Source organism: Trichomycterus rosablanca, chromosome 6 (genome assembly GCF_030014385.1).
Source record: "Trichomycterus rosablanca isolate fTriRos1 chromosome 6, fTriRos1.hap1, whole genome shotgun sequence".
NCBI classification, from domain to species: domain Eukaryota; kingdom Metazoa; phylum Chordata; class Actinopteri; order Siluriformes; family Trichomycteridae; genus Trichomycterus; species Trichomycterus rosablanca.
The window spans coordinates 22,781,809-22,799,351 of NC_085993.1; the positions used below are offsets into that span (position 1 = coordinate 22,781,809).

The following is a 17,543-nucleotide window of genomic DNA, read 5'->3' on the forward strand; positions in this document are numbered from 1 at the left end:
GACATATTATGAGAAGAACCAACTACTTGAAATTGTTGAAAGTAAAAGAGAAAGAGGATGACCAGCAACAAGATAAATGGATACAATTAGAGGAACAATGAACCAATAAGAAGCCTGAAGACCGCAACAAAAGAATTTTCTTTCATGAGGAGGGGAAGGAAAAACCTATTAGGCCATGTCATCAACATGGCATACTGAATTTAACTTCTGTTTTACAAATAAGAAAGTAGGTGTGTTTGACATCAAATTGGTAGAGACTTTCACCAGAAAAAAAACAGTGGTGTGCTTTATGTTAAACATCACCAAACAGCTGGCTGAATACAATCATCAACAATTCTGTGTTTAAGATGGACAACATTCTGAGTACACAAGCGCCTTGACCTTACCCTATATAAAGAAATTTAAATTCAATTGCTTTTTGATCATTGCCTGTTTTATCACTGCTTAATTTTATTCAGGGTTGTAGTGGGAAAAATTCACCAGGCGAAAGGTAGTAAACACCCCAGACAGGTTTCCATTCAATTAAGGGCAAACACACATACAAATTAATGCTGACATGCAAACTCAACAAAAAAAGAAAAAACACGCTAGCACACCAGAGCTGACATTTCGAACTCGTCGTTTTAAATCTGAGCTCTGCTGTTCGGTTGGCTGTTGTTCATACAGGCTGGGAGCCAGACCTTATAACTGATGCAATTACGACCTCCACGGCTGATTGATGGCGCTGCACAGAGTCGAGGGATAATGAGGGTCAGGGTGTGGCTCTCCGTATACAAAGCTGATCCGCATATGAACTGACCTTGTGCAGGTGAAAATATGCAGTCGGCTACTGCACACGTGGAGGTCAACATCAGTAGAGAGGAAGCATAATGCAATGGGGTAATTGGATACACTAAAGTCTGGAGCAAAAGGGGAGAAAATGCATAAACAAAACAAAAAAAGAAAGTCCAAGTCCATTCCAACTGGGAATCAAACCTAGGACCTCCTTCCTGTGAGGCAGTGCTATCTACCGAGCCACGGTGCCGCCTTTCTGTCTTTTATTTTACTATTTTAATATTCTTTTGCTAGCGAATTTAATGTTATTCAGCTGCTGTTTTATAGCTCTGAATCTGAGATGCTTTTCAGCAGTACAAATGGTAGTCAATTAGTGCACTGATCTGTGATTTTTAGTGTATTTACGCTGATTTATTTGCATTTAATCATTTCAGAGGCAGTCACCCAATACAACATATGTAGAAAGTTTAAGTTGAAGGTCAAATCCTTGAAATAACTCTATAAAATCGAGCCATTAACCTGTCAGATTAATAATACAAGCTCAGCCTCGCTGGTTAAATATTGCTCTCTGTTATGTTCCTTTCCTCACTTTTTTCTCTCTTTCTTTATCCATTAAACTGATGCAAACTTACAGTGTGTCTCTGGATGTAAACAGTGCAGCCCTGTAGTTCTACATCATAAACACACTAATTTATTGCTGTTGTTTTTATTCCACCATTCTATTCTTCCCCCTTTAGTAATGAACACCCAGACTTACAGATGGCTCTGTTTCCAAGCGGGAAACATCATTCACACAACTGTTGACACCCAGTGCTTTTATGCAAATTAACAATCTAGCTAAAAGTCTGTTAATGTGGATATGCCCTTTTACCTGACAGGAAAGGGTGCAGGTGGTTAACGGCGCTCTGACGTTCAGCCGTTTGGTGCTGTCCGATGCCGGAATCTACCAGTGCGTGGCTGGGAACAAATACGGGGAGGTGTACTCCAATGCAGAGCTCAGAGTAATTGGTAAGCATTTTTTTTATTTGTTATGGCTGATTAAACAGACACCCTTGTTTGTGCTGCAGTGTTGTATGTGTGTAGAATATGCTGAATGAAGGTCTATTTATGATTGGTTTCTTCTGTTCTGGGGTATATGACAGATTTTAAATGATGCTGTCATGATTATATCACAACAAATCCTTTCACCTACATGCCTGTCTTACAAGAGAAATGTACAGATAAGGCATAACATTATGACCACCTTCCTAATATTGTGTTGGTCCTCCTTTTGCTGCCAAAACAGCCCTGACCCGTCGAGGCATGGACTCCACTACACCCTTGAAGGTGTGCTGTTGTATCTGGCACCAAGATGTTAGCAGCAGATCCATTAATTTCTGTAAGCTGTGAGGTGGGGCCTCCATGGATCGGACATGTTCGTCCAGCACATCCCACAGATGCTCTATTGGATTGAGATCTGGGGAATTTGGAGGCCAAGTCAACACCTCAAACTCATTGTTGTGCTCCTCACTGCGATGCACCGTGTATTCTGACACCTTTCTATCAGAACCAGCATGAACTTCTTTAGCAATCTAAGCTACAGTAACTTGTTTGTTGGATCGTACCACACGGGCCAGCCTTCGCTCCCCATGTGCATCAGTGACCCTGTCTCTGGTTTACCACTGTTCCTTCCTTGGACCACTTTTGATAGATACTGACCACTGCAGACCGGAAACACCCCACAAGAGCTAAAGTTTTGGAGATGCTCTGACCCAGTCGTCTAGCCATCACAATTTAGCCCTTGTCAAATTTGCTCAAATTCTTATGCTTGTCCATTTTTCCTGCTTTTAACACATCAACTTTGATGTTAAAATGTTCACTTGCTGCCTAATATATCCCACCCAATAACAGGTGCAGTGATGAAGAGATAATCAGTGTTATTACTTCATCTGCCAGTGGTCATAATGTTATGCCTGGTTGTTGTATAACAATATCTACATTATACTTGACTGGAATCTCATAAGAAGGCTGCATCTGTTTTTATTGAAAATAAGTGGATTAAACCTATGATTTACTTTCTATATAGTTGTGAAATGATATGTGCATAAGCCAGTTTTTATGTAGTTCCTTAAATTGTCTTTTTTATGCAGGTCATGTCATATTTACTGTATAAAGTTGAATACAAACTATATATTTTTAAATATGACACTTGTTTTTGAGGGAAAAAAACCAGATTGGTGTAATAGACTTCAGTATGAAGATTAAGCAGAAAGACTGTTTATCTGCTTAAAGAGTGTGATCTGTACCTTAAGGCCTAGAAGCCAAGTGCAGACAAAGCATGATCTCTTTGTGATACTGTCACTTACAGCGGGATTCTGTCTCTAAAAGCATTTTGTGAAAGCGCTGGGCTCAACTCCTGGCCTGTAATGTCAGGATACAGTGGGGAAATGCATCTTCATGATGGGGTTTTTCGTTTTTACAAACATAACCAGTTCGAAGTAAATGGGTAGAATGGTTTGCAAAGGTAAAAAAGAGATAAATCAGACAATGTTCTCAGTACGATCAGACAACACCGCTCATGGTTGTACTACTTTTACTACGTTTTACTTCTTTTAAGCGACCATGAGCAGCCCTCAGTACAGTAAGACAACAATGCTTACTTTTGTACTAGTTTCACATCTGAAGACTCAGACTCCGGTTAATGTGCAGCAATTAACTTGTCCTTTTTCCCACAGAGATGGCGAAAGCCTATCACCCCACTACACATCAGTTTCTGCACCAAAACAAGTTTTTATTTATTTATATATTTATTTAATAGAGCTATTTTCATTTTATTACAGCTAATTAACAACTAAATTAGACTGGAGGTAATTGCATATACAGATGTTACAGTACAGAAAGCTAATTTACCTGGCAGTTTATTTTTCTTGCATGCATTTAGGACAACACTGGCACATTAGTGCCTGCAAGACAGGTCTCAGTCCTGGTCCTGTGGTGAATCAATGTAATTCTCCTGTTAAATACTCCTGTTAATTTTGTAATGTTGGTTTAATTAAAAAGTAGTGACTACTCCACTGTTAAGCAAATTATACCAAGGCAAGGGAGAACCCAAATATTTAGCTGGCTGGCGGGTGTGTATTAAATTCATGTAAATGGACAGCTTTGAAGTAGATCCTAATCAATGTGCAGGCTGATTTATAATAGGCCAGTATTTACAGTTTGATTTAGCACAGCTAAAAAAAATAAGAAAAAAACGAATGTAATTGATTTTGTCATTAGTTTTATTCTATTTGGAAAGCACAAAGCCTTTAGTTAATGCAAGGCAGTATAGTAGTAGTAAAAAGAACTCCTAAAATCAGGATATATCAGAAAACACCAAAATGCATAAAGCATATGTCTTAGTCTTTTATATATTCAAATTAGAATAACAATTAAACTTTTATTATTATTATTATTATTTTTTAATTATTTAATCTTGTTTTTTTATTATTTTTAATTACACATGAAATTATATTTAAGAGGCTACAGTGTGTGGAACTTAGAAGCAGCTTGAATGTAGCATTATAAAATTGTTGATACACTATATGGACAAAAGTAAAATCATGTCTACAACAATATGCTCACAGGTCAGATAGGTCTGTAAAGACATGAAGAAAAGCTTGGTTCAAAAACTCCAGTGGCCTGTACAGAGCCCTGACCTCAGCCCCACTGAACTTCGGAATTGACTGGAACATTAGTTGAGGTTTTCTTGACCAACATAACTGCCTAGCCATATAAATGCTGGTTTTACTGAATGGGCAAATTTTTACAGATATACTTCAAAATCTTGTGCAAAGCCTTCTTAAAAGAATGCCTGTTGTGCCTGAAAAATCACATAAAGGTTACTTTATTTTAATACTGTATGTTTTTTAAATTGAATATCAAACAAGCTCATGGTCAGGTGTCCTAATACTTTTGGATATATAGTGTACATAACCTTAACACCATATAAAATATTAAATGTGAGAGACTTGGATCTATGAACAAAACCTTTCATGTCAACCAAACTGCTTTTATATCATTTAGTTATGGGAAATCAAAATATAAAAACACTACATTTTAAACATCTGAAAGTAAAATGAGTGTTAACAGCCAAGGTGTCTTGTCTTGTGTTATAAGAAAATAATGGACAATTTGTTGGCTGTTGATTCTGTGTTAGGAACAGCTTTGAGGCACTGGTGAGGTCTTTTTTAATTTTCATTAAATTAAACTATTAATTAAGTCACTTGACAAAAACGGCACTTGTGAAGTGTGAAATTGACAACCACTTCTTTACACCAGCTGGATTCTCCTCAGACCCTGGTATTTGTTCTTTTCTGTGTTAAAGGTTTTTGGGTAACAGTTCTTTGGTTTGCCTTTTTGATTTTTGATTCTGTTCAGCCCCTGCATCTGGGTCCAAAATCAGCTTGGTGGTGATCTCTGTTGACAGTCCTCACCACAGACCCTTACATGTACCAACTTTGGTATTGGTATTTATACCAAATTGGTATTGGTAACTTTGGTATTGGTATTTATGTTGTTCTAATAGTAACTAGATTACGTATATGTGATGTTTATGTGTATGTATTTTATATTTTGTTTTTGTTAAAAATCCTTATGGTTGCCCTTTTGGTACAGCATGTTGTGTGAGTGCTGCACGAATATATATAATAAAGAATTAATTATAAAGATTTGTTGATTTAAGATAAGATTTGTTTGACTTTTAAGATAAGGTTGACCACTGACCGATTGGTTATGCGTCATTAGAATTTGGTTACAAGTATACAGTGGAGGAAATTTAACTAAGCCAAATCTTATAATTGCAGCCATTTCTGGCAAAATGCATAATTTCTTAACATTTTACAATTATATCTTTAATAGAATTGTCTTTACTGTTTGTTTTGTCTAAATGTTTTCAGCCGTGGCACCAGATTTTGGAGCAAACCTGCTAAAGAACCACACTCTGGTGAAGGAAGGGGGTGATGTGTTGATTGAGTGCAGGCCTAAGATGTCTCCCAGAGGCTCCATCTCCTGGAAGAAAGGCAATGAGGCTCTTAAAGAGAATAGCAGGTATTTCTGAGTAGATCTGTTACACCCTTTCCTCCAACAACACACTGCTTTTGCTTATGTTTGTGCTGTTTCACCAGTGACCTTGACCATAAAAACAGATTTTCTAAGGGTTAACACTTCTTGAATGGCTGATTTTGAAAAAGTTTTGGGTCAAAATAGCCAGTGCTGGTAACATTTCTCCATTTAAAACTGGACTTTTTTCATTTTTAGTGTTTTTTACTGACCTCTTTATCCTGGCAGGAGTACCATGGACAGGGCTCTAATTCATTGCAGGGCTTCAGTCACCCTCAGACATAACTAGTAAATTCTGTGTACATTCCTGACCAGCCAATAGCACCGCTGAGATTTAGACCCAGATCTGAGTGGCTGTGAGCTAGCATCATTATCAAAGCTCCACATCTTTAAACCAGTCACAGAAGAAATACAAGTATTATTAAGTTCATTCTACTGTATTTAGGACATTTCACAAGTCAGTTTTAGTGAACACTCTATTACATACAGCATAATAGTGTCTTTTCATGTTATAACCAAAAATTTTAGCATATTTAAACCAGTAATATCTTTACAAAGAGCATTTGGCACCCCAAATATCTAGTAACTAATAACGACAACTAGTGAAATAGTAAAAATTGACTTTTAGTTATCCAACATGCTAAGTAATCTAATGTCTACTGTGCGTCCATCTTTAGTCTTATACTGTGTACTCAGCAGGGTCAAGTACTTGTTGACTCTATTTACAATTCATTGATGGAACAGTGGTACAGCTAGTAGAGTAAGTGTTGCACAGTGGATTGTGTCTTGGGGACCTGCATTCAAGCCTCTCTAACTTGTCTGTGACAAGTTTTGCATCCGATTACTCTGCTGTCCTGCAGAAACATATTGAGGATGAACTGGCAGCTCTGAAGTTCGTGTTGCAATAGACAGGACCCCTGTACAAACTGAATATACGAGTATGTGTGTGTGTGTGTGTGTGTGATTTTCAATAGGATTCAGGTCTGGGCTCTGATAGGGTCCTTTCAAAACTTTGATCTTCTTTTGGTCAAGCCATTCTTTTGTTGTTGTGGGCGTCCCTCCAGCTTGACTAAAGGCCCCAGTTCCAGCTGAAGAAAAACAGCCCCAAAGCATAATGCTCCCACCACCATGCTTCACTTTGGGAATAGTGTGCCTTTGGTGGTGTGCAGTAATGTATTTGTGTCAGACATAACTTTTGGAATAAAGTCCAAAAAATTCAGCTCACATTTTGCCACATGCTTTTGGCAGAATGGATGTAGGCTTTTGCAAAATGCAGCTGGGCTCGGATGTTTTTCTTTGAAAAACTTTACCCCCCAGCTCCCATAGATTGTTGTAGCACGCAACCAGTACATCTAAAATTTTCTGCAGCTCATTTAATGTTGCAGTAGGCCCCTAGCAGCCTCCTGGACCAATTTTCTTCTTGTCTTTTTATTAATTCTTGAAGGACGTCCAGTTTTTGGTAATGCCGCTGTTGTTATATATTTTTCCCATTTGTTGATGACCATCTTTACATTGTTTCATGATATATGTAATGCCTTGGAAAGTTTGTTGTGCCCTTCTCTTGACTGAAAACTTTTAACAATGGGATTCTTTAGATGTTTTTTAAGCTCTTTGAGAACCGTGGCTTTTGCTGTAGGGTGCAACTAAGTAAATGTCAGAAAAAAGCCTACTAGATGAGCTGAACTTTATATGGTTCATTAGAGTCACTTTAATTGATGGCATGTGTGTACTGACTACTATTTAACCTGGGATTAAATATGATTGGTTCTGATGATTAATTCTAATTAATTATGATTAATTCTACATCCCCAGTTAATTATAACAGGGTGTGCACACTTATGCAACTACATTATTTTAGTATTTGATTTTTTTTTTTCCCTCTAAACAATGAATTTGCACAAATTACATGTCAAATTGAAGGTAAAAATAATTGTAAATTATTTTTACATCACAAAACTGGCATTTTAAGAGGGGTGTTTTTATCCACTTTTTTTTATCTATGACAGGGTGTCCTTAAAGTCTGGGCACATAGGCAAAATGCATATTTTCAATAAATTTCAATGCATTTTATTTCATTAGAATATTAATCAATAACACCTTCAATGTGTTTTCCACTATTTGTGATGCAATATGTGTGTGTGTATTTCAGTAAACATATAGTTAGTTATAGTTAGTGATATTTCCTATGTGTCCAGACTTTAGGGACACCCTGAATATATAGTATACAGCACCGTATATACTGTATCCCCCCAAGGGGAGAAGTGGACCCAGTGAATACCGGCAACATTCCTGTCTTACTTGAACTATTAGACTCCTTTACTTTAGGTGAGGGATCAATCAACCATTGAGCATTACACGTTATACAGTATTTCTGTCTGGAAGCACTGCACTCATTGTGTTTCTGCACTCATTTATTATTTTTTGTCTGTTATTTATCTATTATTATTATTTTACTGTTTTTATCATGTATTATTTGTGTGTAATTTACTTGGCATCTGGCACCACTTGAATAAAAAATTAATCAACACTTTCTGACAAATCACAACCTAGAATTCAACAGCACCATGGAATTTGTGCCATTAATGACACTAGTAACAAATATCAATGCAAATAAAGGAGTTCCTTCCATTGATTCACAACTGTAATTTGTCTTTGCACATTTTATGGAGTGTGGCACAGTGGGTAGCACCGTCGCCTCACAGCAAGAAGGTCCAAGTTCTCCCCGGGTTTGTGTGGGTTTCCTCCTGGTGCTCCAGTTTCCTCCCACAGTCCAAAGACGTGCAAGTGAGGTGAATTGGAGATACTAAATTGTCCATGACTGTATTCGATATAAACTGATGAATCTTGTGTAACGAGTAACTACCGTTTCTGTCATGAATGTTACCAAAAGAGTGTAAAACATGATGTCAAAATTCTAATAAAACAAACAAACATTTTATGTAAATATTAATTTTTCCAATGTTGATCCTTTAAACAACACTACTTGCTTGGGATCTACATATTGACCACCCCCCTAACAGCAACAGATCCAATTTTGCAGGCTGGAATTAGGTCTTTTTGGAGTACATGCATAAAAAGCCTGCAGATTAGCACTAGAACCAGCACCTGCATTGTATTAGTGTGAAAGCACTATTAGCTTTGCAGCATTTCCTCCAGAGTGCTCAGAAAGCAGCACTATATCTAAGCTGATAATGCTCTATACCGGCCTGGAAAGGCAAAGCCGCATTTTTTATTTGTCATATTGTTTCTATTATTCACAGCCCCAATAGTACGAATGCTGTATTTTACTATTTATCTCCAGCTGCAGCAGCAGTGCAGGATAAGTTCTTCAGTAGGAAGTGCAAAATCAGCACTCTGAGTATTTCTGCGAGATTCACAAGATTTGGGTCTTGTGTGTATGTGTGTGTGTTTATGTGGTTTTTTATTGTACTCCTACTATGGGGTTTTGGCATGTCTGATTCATTTGTCTCTTAAAATCCTGTCTGCATCAGGGTATAAAATTATGCTGCTGGTACACTGTAAGGACAAAAGTATTGGGACACACTTCTCATTTTTGAATTCATGGGTTTTATACAAAACAATTGGTAACAGGTGTAGTAATTAAATTATATAAAGGGAATTATGTGCTTCCAACTATGCAGCAACAGTTTGGGGAAGGCTCTTTTCTTTTCTAACATGACGGTGCCACTGTGCACAAAGTAAGGTCTATGAACCCAAGCCTGCACTGAGCCCTCTCAGTCTTACTAAACAGCTTTGGAATAAACTGGAACAATAATTTCTTAATGGCTTTCTTTATGGCCTTTTTACTGAAAAGGCACAAATTCCCACAGACAAATGTCTTGTGAGAAGCCTTTTCAAAAGAGTGGCTGTTATAGTGGAAAATATCAAATACAGGTAATTCTATGTTAATACCATTGTTTTTTTAAATAGTTTTTAAAATGGGATGTCCAACAAGCTCATGGTCAGGAATAGGGTGTGTTCGAAAAGCTAGTGCGCTCTCTACATAGACAGCATTTTACGTCATCCTACGGTCGCTCCCAAGAAGGAGGCTGTTTGAAATCCTAAATGCCTTAATAAGCTGTCTAGTTAGGCATCTTAAAATTTCAATGTTATTTGGACTCAAGAACGAGTGAGCATCGGAAGCGTCCTTAGTGATCAAGGCAATCCCAGCATTCAGTGCGGCAGCTCTTCTCTCAGTTATTTTCAAACATAAATAAATTATTATTGATTTTTAACTTGTATAAACTTGCACAAGAATCATTTATTTGCAAGTTCGGGCTTGTCAGCAAATTTAACCGTTTTCGGTACACGAAGGGAGATGTTAGTTGACATGCTAGTGCGCTGTGCCACCCCATCCCATTGGTTTGAATGGCAAGATGCTAACTGTGTTAGCTCAGTAATTGAAACGCGATAGAATCGCTGTCTAAGTAGCACAGTTGAATAACCTGCCTTATGTCATTGACTTATTAGAATCCTCTCTACTGAGGCAGCTGCCTATGTAGACAGTAAGACAGCAAGGCAGCTCCCTAGGTAATCGTGGCATTTTTTGGTATTATAATGACCACATGTAGGAACAAACTAACATTCATTAAGTCCTCCACTGTGATATTCAGGCAGATTATTACCTATCATTTTATATAAAAGCTAAGTTTGTGCTGGTAACTCAGTATGCTGACATTTATTGCCAGCATATTTATTAGAATTTTAATGTCATGTTTTACACACTGATTACATTCATGATAGAAACGGTAGTTACTCGTTACACAAGATTCATCAGTTCACAAGTTTAATGTCGAACACAGTCATGGACAATTTTGTATCTCCAATTCACCTTACTTGCATGTCTTTGGACTGTGGGAGGAAACCAGAGCACCCGGATGCAAACTCCACACAGAAAGGACCCGGACCGCCCCACCTAGGGATTGAAGCGAGGACCTTCTTGCTGTGAGGCAACAGTGCTACCCACTGAGCCACTGTGCGACCCTCATTTTTTGTATTGGTTACACAAGTCGGTCCCTCAATGCTAAGACAATTTTCTGTGCAGTTGCATCTAAATATTGATTTGTGATAGGAAAAAAAAATGTGCACACCAAATGTACGCTTGTTCAAACAATAATTGTCATATTTTTACACTTTACACCAGTGCTGGACTTCTGACAAAATCATAAAATTCTTTCAACTGTTTGTTATTAATAACAATTCAAAAAACAAAAACAAGTGCACTAATCAGAACTACCATGTAGAGCTGAACTAAGGGATTTCTGGCAGCCCATTTGGAGAAGTAATGAATCAATGAATGATAAAACAGATTAGCAAATGGTGTAGTATTTATTTATTAGGATTATAACATCATGTTTTGCACACTTTGGTTACATTCATGACAGAAACGATAGTTACTCGTTACACAAGATTCATTAGTTCACAAGTTTAATATCAAACACAGTCATGGACAATTTTGTATCTCTAATTCACCTCACTTGCATGTTTTTGGAATGTGGGAGGAAACCCACACAGACACAGGGAGAACATGCAAACTCCACACAGAAAGGACCCGGACCGCCCCACCTTGGGACTGAACCCAGGACCTTCTTACTCTGAGGCGACAGTGCTACCCACTGAGCCACCGTGCCACCCCAAATAATGTAGTAAAGGCTGAAAGTGAACACAACACTAATAGTTGACAGGATGGCCTGATCCAAGCCTGATCTAACCTCTGATTGGTGAAAATGTATCAATTCAGCCCAAAGCTATGAGACTTAGGGTAGGCAGTTATTTTATTAAAAGAAAACTCGCATTTTGAACAAGACCCTAAATTAACAGCACATATTATTAGTGCACACCACATAATGTGGCTGCTTATCTGAGCAAAAAATAAATGCCCTGGTTCCAGACAGATGAAACAGCAAAACAGTTTGCAAACCTTTGCAAAATTCGCACAAGCAGCAGCTGTAAAATACTGTGCTCCAATTAGAATCCTGTTATGAATTTTACACTGTATTATTAATTTTACAAATGACTCTCACTTGCATTATCATGTGTTTACTCAGTTCTAAACTGCAACATGGAACAGTATATATAGTGTAAAATAAAATCAATATCACAAGGTTTCACATTTTTGCATTATATTCTGGCATCCTCTGGATTTTAGACTTTTAGATTTTAGCCTCATAGCAGAGGTCAGTTACATTTTGATTTAAATTTTAAATTTTTTGTAAGTGGTACTTCATTGTAGCAGCACTAACTCTACAATGTTACATTGTTCATTTGAAGACCGGATTCTTACTCATGACCAAAGAAAATCTTTTAGTATGATTGAATTTAACTGTGACAACAAAATCTATCTGATTATTACACAGTGTAATGCTGGCTTAACATGTAAAGATTGGTCGCATATGCAGTTAATTCAGAAAGTGTTCAGATACCTTAACTACATGTGCACTTCTATGTTGTGGATTTGAATAGATATAATTGCCATTTTACTCATAAATTTACAACTGTTACAACAAGTTTTTTAATCATTAAAATTACAAAATAAGCCGCTCAGGTGGCGCAGCAGTAAAAACACACGCTGTTCACCAGAGCTGGGATCTCGAATACATCGTATCGAACCTCGGCTCTGCCTGCCGGCTGAACCTGAGCGGCCACATGAACAACGATTGGCCTGTTGTTCAGATAGGGGCCAGCTTTTCAATGGGCGCAAGGCACACAGTAACACCCTGTACGGGGCGCCAGTCCATTGCAGGGCAGACACACATACACACACACATACACACACCCATTCACCTTTAGGGCAATTCAGTGTCTACAGTTAACCTGACTGCATGTTTTTGGACTGTGAGAGGAAACCGACGCAGACACGGGGAGAACATGCAAACTCTGAACCTGGACGATAGTGCCGCGATAGTGAGGCGATAGTGCTACCCACTGAACCACCCTGCTCTTCTTTCCAAAGAGTTAAATTTTTGTCTCAATAGACCAATTTTTTTCCTCATTTTGCCAGAATTTGTTATATGTCATTTTGCAAACTCCAAGCTCAATAGTGGTTTCTGTCTTGTCACTTTGCTATATAAGCCTGATTTATGGATTGCTGCAGAAATGGCTTTACATCCAATAGTTTTTTTTATGTCTAAACAGAAATTTTTGAGCTCATTTAAAGTGAATATTGGGCTCATTTTTTACCTCCCTGACAAAGGCCCTTTTTGCCCAGATGTTCTTGTTGGCTTGATTGTCTTGGAAGGTTTAAGGTTCTGTGAAGCTTTAAATTTCTTGAAATAATAGAGGCCCTTCTTGTCCCAAAAACAGTTAAAGATTTAGATGCTGTTTTATTTTATTTTTTGCCTTTTCATAATTTGATGATAGAGATCCACAAACAGTTTTTACATAATGTCTTGGTTTTTGTCCAGACAATGCATTGTATTTTATCCTCCCCTGTAGACTATTGCCTTTCTAGACTACTGTTCAAAATATTATGGGAACATTTAAATCACACGTCAGATCTCTATGAACTAAAGATACAATCTCTACTGATATAAATTGTGTAATTTATTAAGAAATTATGTAAAATTTTCTGTGGAAATCAAAATCATCAGCCTGTTGAGGCCTGGATTCAAAATCACACTGAAAATCAAAGTAAACATTCTCAGGCTGATCCAGTTTTTGTAAATTTCATCACAGCAACTCATAATATGACGCAGTAGTGTGTATGGCCTCCACTTGCCTGTATGCACTCCTGACAACATCTGGGCATGCTCCTGATGAGGTGTTTCTTACCTTTTGCCCAATGAATCAGACCCACCATGACCCTGCCCAGGATAGACAATAATAAATAGACAATGGATGAATTTCCAAACAATTAAAATTGTATCAAATGGATTCAAATTGACTTCAAAACACATCTTAAGGATAACTAAAACCAACATGATGCAATTTGGAGTGCAACAGCCAAGGGCCAGAACACTTTTACACCATTACGAGTTATTATGTGTAGATTGATGGGTAAACGTAAGAATTATATCCAGACCCAAAGATGGCAATTCACAGACATTAGCCATCCAGTTTGACAGAGCTTGAGAGGATATGCCATGAAAAGTCTTTATATTTCCTGAAACCACTATGAAGACCCCAACAGAAGACAAGATGTTCTTGGGAAACACTGGCCATATGGTTGTATGAATTAATATCTGTAAAGACAGTTTTATTGTCTTCAGATTCAGTCTAATAAAGAAGTTGTTTTGTAAATTACACATCCAATCCTGTCATGTTACATAATATGTATGTAGTCAGGTGGCATGGTGGCTTAGTGGGTAGCACTGTCGCCTTGCAGCAAGAAGGTCCTGGGTTTGAATCCCAGGTGGATTGGTCTGACTCCTTTCTGTTTAGAGTTTGCGTGAGTAAGGTAATTCAAGTGAGGTGAATTGGAGATACAAAATTGTCCATGACTGCGTTTGACAATAAAGACTTGAACTGATGAATCTTGTGTAATGAGTAACTACTTGTTCTGTGTAACCAAAGTGTGTAAAACGTAAAAATTATGTAGTCTATATTTTTATATTACTGACTTTGGAATTAAAATAACATCTTGTAATCTACAATAAAATCTAAAATTAAAACATGCAATTAAAAATAAATAAAAAGAAAGTAATTAAAATTTGACCTGGCTGGGTTATCAGCAAACAAAATTGACTGTGTCTGAAGTGGCAAACGCTAGATCAAGTAAAACCTTCATGTCAGTGCAACAGCAACTTGTACTGTCTGGATGAGGTGCTTGCACAATAAGCAGTAGCATACTGAGAGAGGAGCATGACCCCCTGTACCTGCTGAGGCCATCTGTAAGAACAAGCATTACATGTTGAAGAAGGCATGTGCTAGCCCCCAGCGCCTTCTTGGGCAAAGAGGGTGCTTCACAGAGGTTTTAATGTCATGATTTGCACACTTTGGTTACATTAATGACAGAACAGGTAGTTACTAGTTACACAAGATTCATCAGTTCAAGTTTGTAATGTCAAACACAGTCATGGACAATTTTGTATCTCTAATTAACCTCACTTGTACGTCTTTGGACTGTGGGAGGAAACCGGAGCTCCTGGAGGAAACCCACACAGACATGTGGATAAAGTGGAACAATTAAAAATACCACTATATAATTTAATATAATATAATATAATTAATATAATATTATATCATATAATATAATATAATAAATATAATATAATATAATATAATATAATAGAGTTATCACTGCCAACCTTTTTCTTTTACTTAGAATACCATCCTGATGTTTTTTATATAAGCTCAAATCATAAAATGTTGGGACAGTACGAAAAATGTGAAAAAAATGCAGTTGACTTATTACATTACAGACAGTGTGAACCCAAAATATTTCATGTTTTGTCTGGTCAACTTCATTTCATTTGTATATAAACATCCATTCCTGCATTCAGGACTGCAACACATTCTCAAAATGTTGAGACAGTAAAGCATTTACCACTTTGTAATATCGCCATTCCTTTTCACCACACTTCTGTTTCGTTACATTTTTTGTTTCAAATTTCTTCGCACATTCTCTACTGGGAATAAGTCAGGACTGCAGGCAGGCCAGTCCAGTACCTGTGTTCTTCCTTAGGCATGCATTTGTAATGTGTGCAGCAGGTGATTTTGCAGTGTTATGTGGAAAAATGCATGGACGTCCCTGGAAAAAAGCCCTAAATAGCACCTGTCCCAACATTTGCATGCCTGAAATGCAGAAATGGGTGTATATTAAGAAATATAATGAGGTTGACAAGAAGAAGAAAAAAAAAAACATAAAATATCTTGGGTTCATACTGTCTCAAATTAGATACATGCAAAGTAAATGTAAGAAATGCTGCATTTTTTATTTTTTGCATTTTCTATACTGTCCCAACTTTTTCTGATTTGGGGTTGTATTTTTGACTACTTACCAATTGAGGTTATACTTAGCTAATTCAAAGCAGTGTGACAGTGAGTGTTAAACAGTGAGGGCTCAGTGGGGGGGGGGGGGGGGGGGGGGGGGGGGGGTATATGAGCCCCTCCATGTTGTCCTTATCAACACTCACTAGTTCCTGTGTGAATTACAGCTTGGCAGGTAGAGGTCTCAGATCAGCAGTGTCGCATCAAACCATGCTCAGCTGTGTTTGTGTGAGTAGGAGGGACTGCATTACTGCTGTGTATCCTTTACATATCCACAGTTTGTGTTGTGCTTGTCAAATAAATAAAGTAGATATGTGTTTACATGTAGATTTAACTATACCTTGTGTAAGATTAAAAGGAAACAAGACAAACATGCAGTTTTCCCATTTGCATGTTCTACTTGTGCATGCTTTTTCTCCAGGTGCTGCGGGTTCCTCCCACAAGTTTAAAGACATTCAATCAGGCCAACTGGAGCCTATAGAAATTGACACACACAGTGTGTGTGTGCCCTGTGATGGAGTGACGCCCAATAAATTGAATCCACCATAAACCTGACCAGAATAAAGAAGTGGTAAAACAGACAATGAAAAAATGAATGACTTTTTTGGCACTTAAGCAAAAATGATGATTGTTCTTTACACTTCAAACCACCCACTTATCTCCGAAGTGATAGTAATTAAAAAGAAAACATGCAGATCAGATACATAGATTTAGATTTAAAACAAAAAGAATAAGCCACAGAAAGAGTGTCACATTTATAAATACATTTTTAGAAACTTTTTAGATGCAGTGTCACTTTCAAGACTCACGTCTCTGGCCTTGTGATTTTAAGTCGGTTGTTTTATGCTGCAGTATGTAACTTTTGTGCATTTAACACCTCATAAAAATGTTGTAACATTAATTATCTAGTTTAGGTTAAGCTAATGCTTGCAAGTGCAAAAAAATGTGACGTATTATACAAGGGATCTTCAGAAAGTTTCTGCACTTTTATATTTTGGTTGTAAACGGTGAGGGTGGGAGGAGTAGTAATTGGTCGTGTTTGAGAGACAGAGAGAGCTTATAGTCTGGATTTAGTGCCATCTGATTTCCACCTTTTTGGACGCTCAAAGAAGCTTTAAGGGGAAGAAGATTTTCATGTGATGATGATGTGAAAGCAACCAAAAAAATTTTTTGCTGATGGCATTAAAACATTGGTAAGACGCTGGAAAAAAATGCATCGGAAGGTGACTATGTAGAAAAGTGATGTAATGAGTTAAAAAAAAGTGTGGAAATCTTTTGGAAAACACTTGTATTTGATAATCAGTTAAACAGATTTATTATTATCTTAAGATTTTTTACAACAATATTTAAACTGAAAGTAAAGTGTCATTATTGTTATTTGTTAGATTCCCTTACATTTTACTGATTCATTTGAGCATAATGTTTAAACTAAGCACTTAATCTTGTACTGTAAATTTAACTTGAGAAAACCCACATAATGCTGCACACAGATTTGATTTATTTTGCTTTTTTCTACTGTGTAGCTTAACATAATCCTATTAACTTCTGAACCCGGCAATGCACTACTTCCAACAAAGCGCTATCCCTTTCATTAGCCATATGTGATGCTAGAGGCTAATAAATAGTTGGCTGTTGTTCTTTAGTGCATTTGAGCATGGTTCAAATGTACACACCTGTCTGGAAGCCAAGACTAATCAAACTGGCCTGTGTGTGAACTCCTTATGTGAGATTAATTGCCTTAATTGCAGAAAGCTCTCCTCTGT

General features: G+C 37.3%; 1 protein-coding gene across 1 annotated transcript in view; it reads left to right on the forward strand.

Annotated features, from left to right (window-relative positions):
- cntn4 (contactin 4) overlaps positions 1-17,543 on the forward strand; it is a 368,543-nt gene that overhangs the window by 256,397 nt on the left and 94,603 nt on the right. Inside the window, exons 12-13 of the mRNA XM_062997552.1 lie at positions 1,653-1,782; positions 5,691-5,841. Of these exons, the coding sequence (XP_062853622.1) occupies positions 1,653-1,782; positions 5,691-5,841 (281 nt within the window). The remainder of the gene's footprint in view (positions 1-1,652; positions 1,783-5,690; positions 5,842-17,543) is intronic.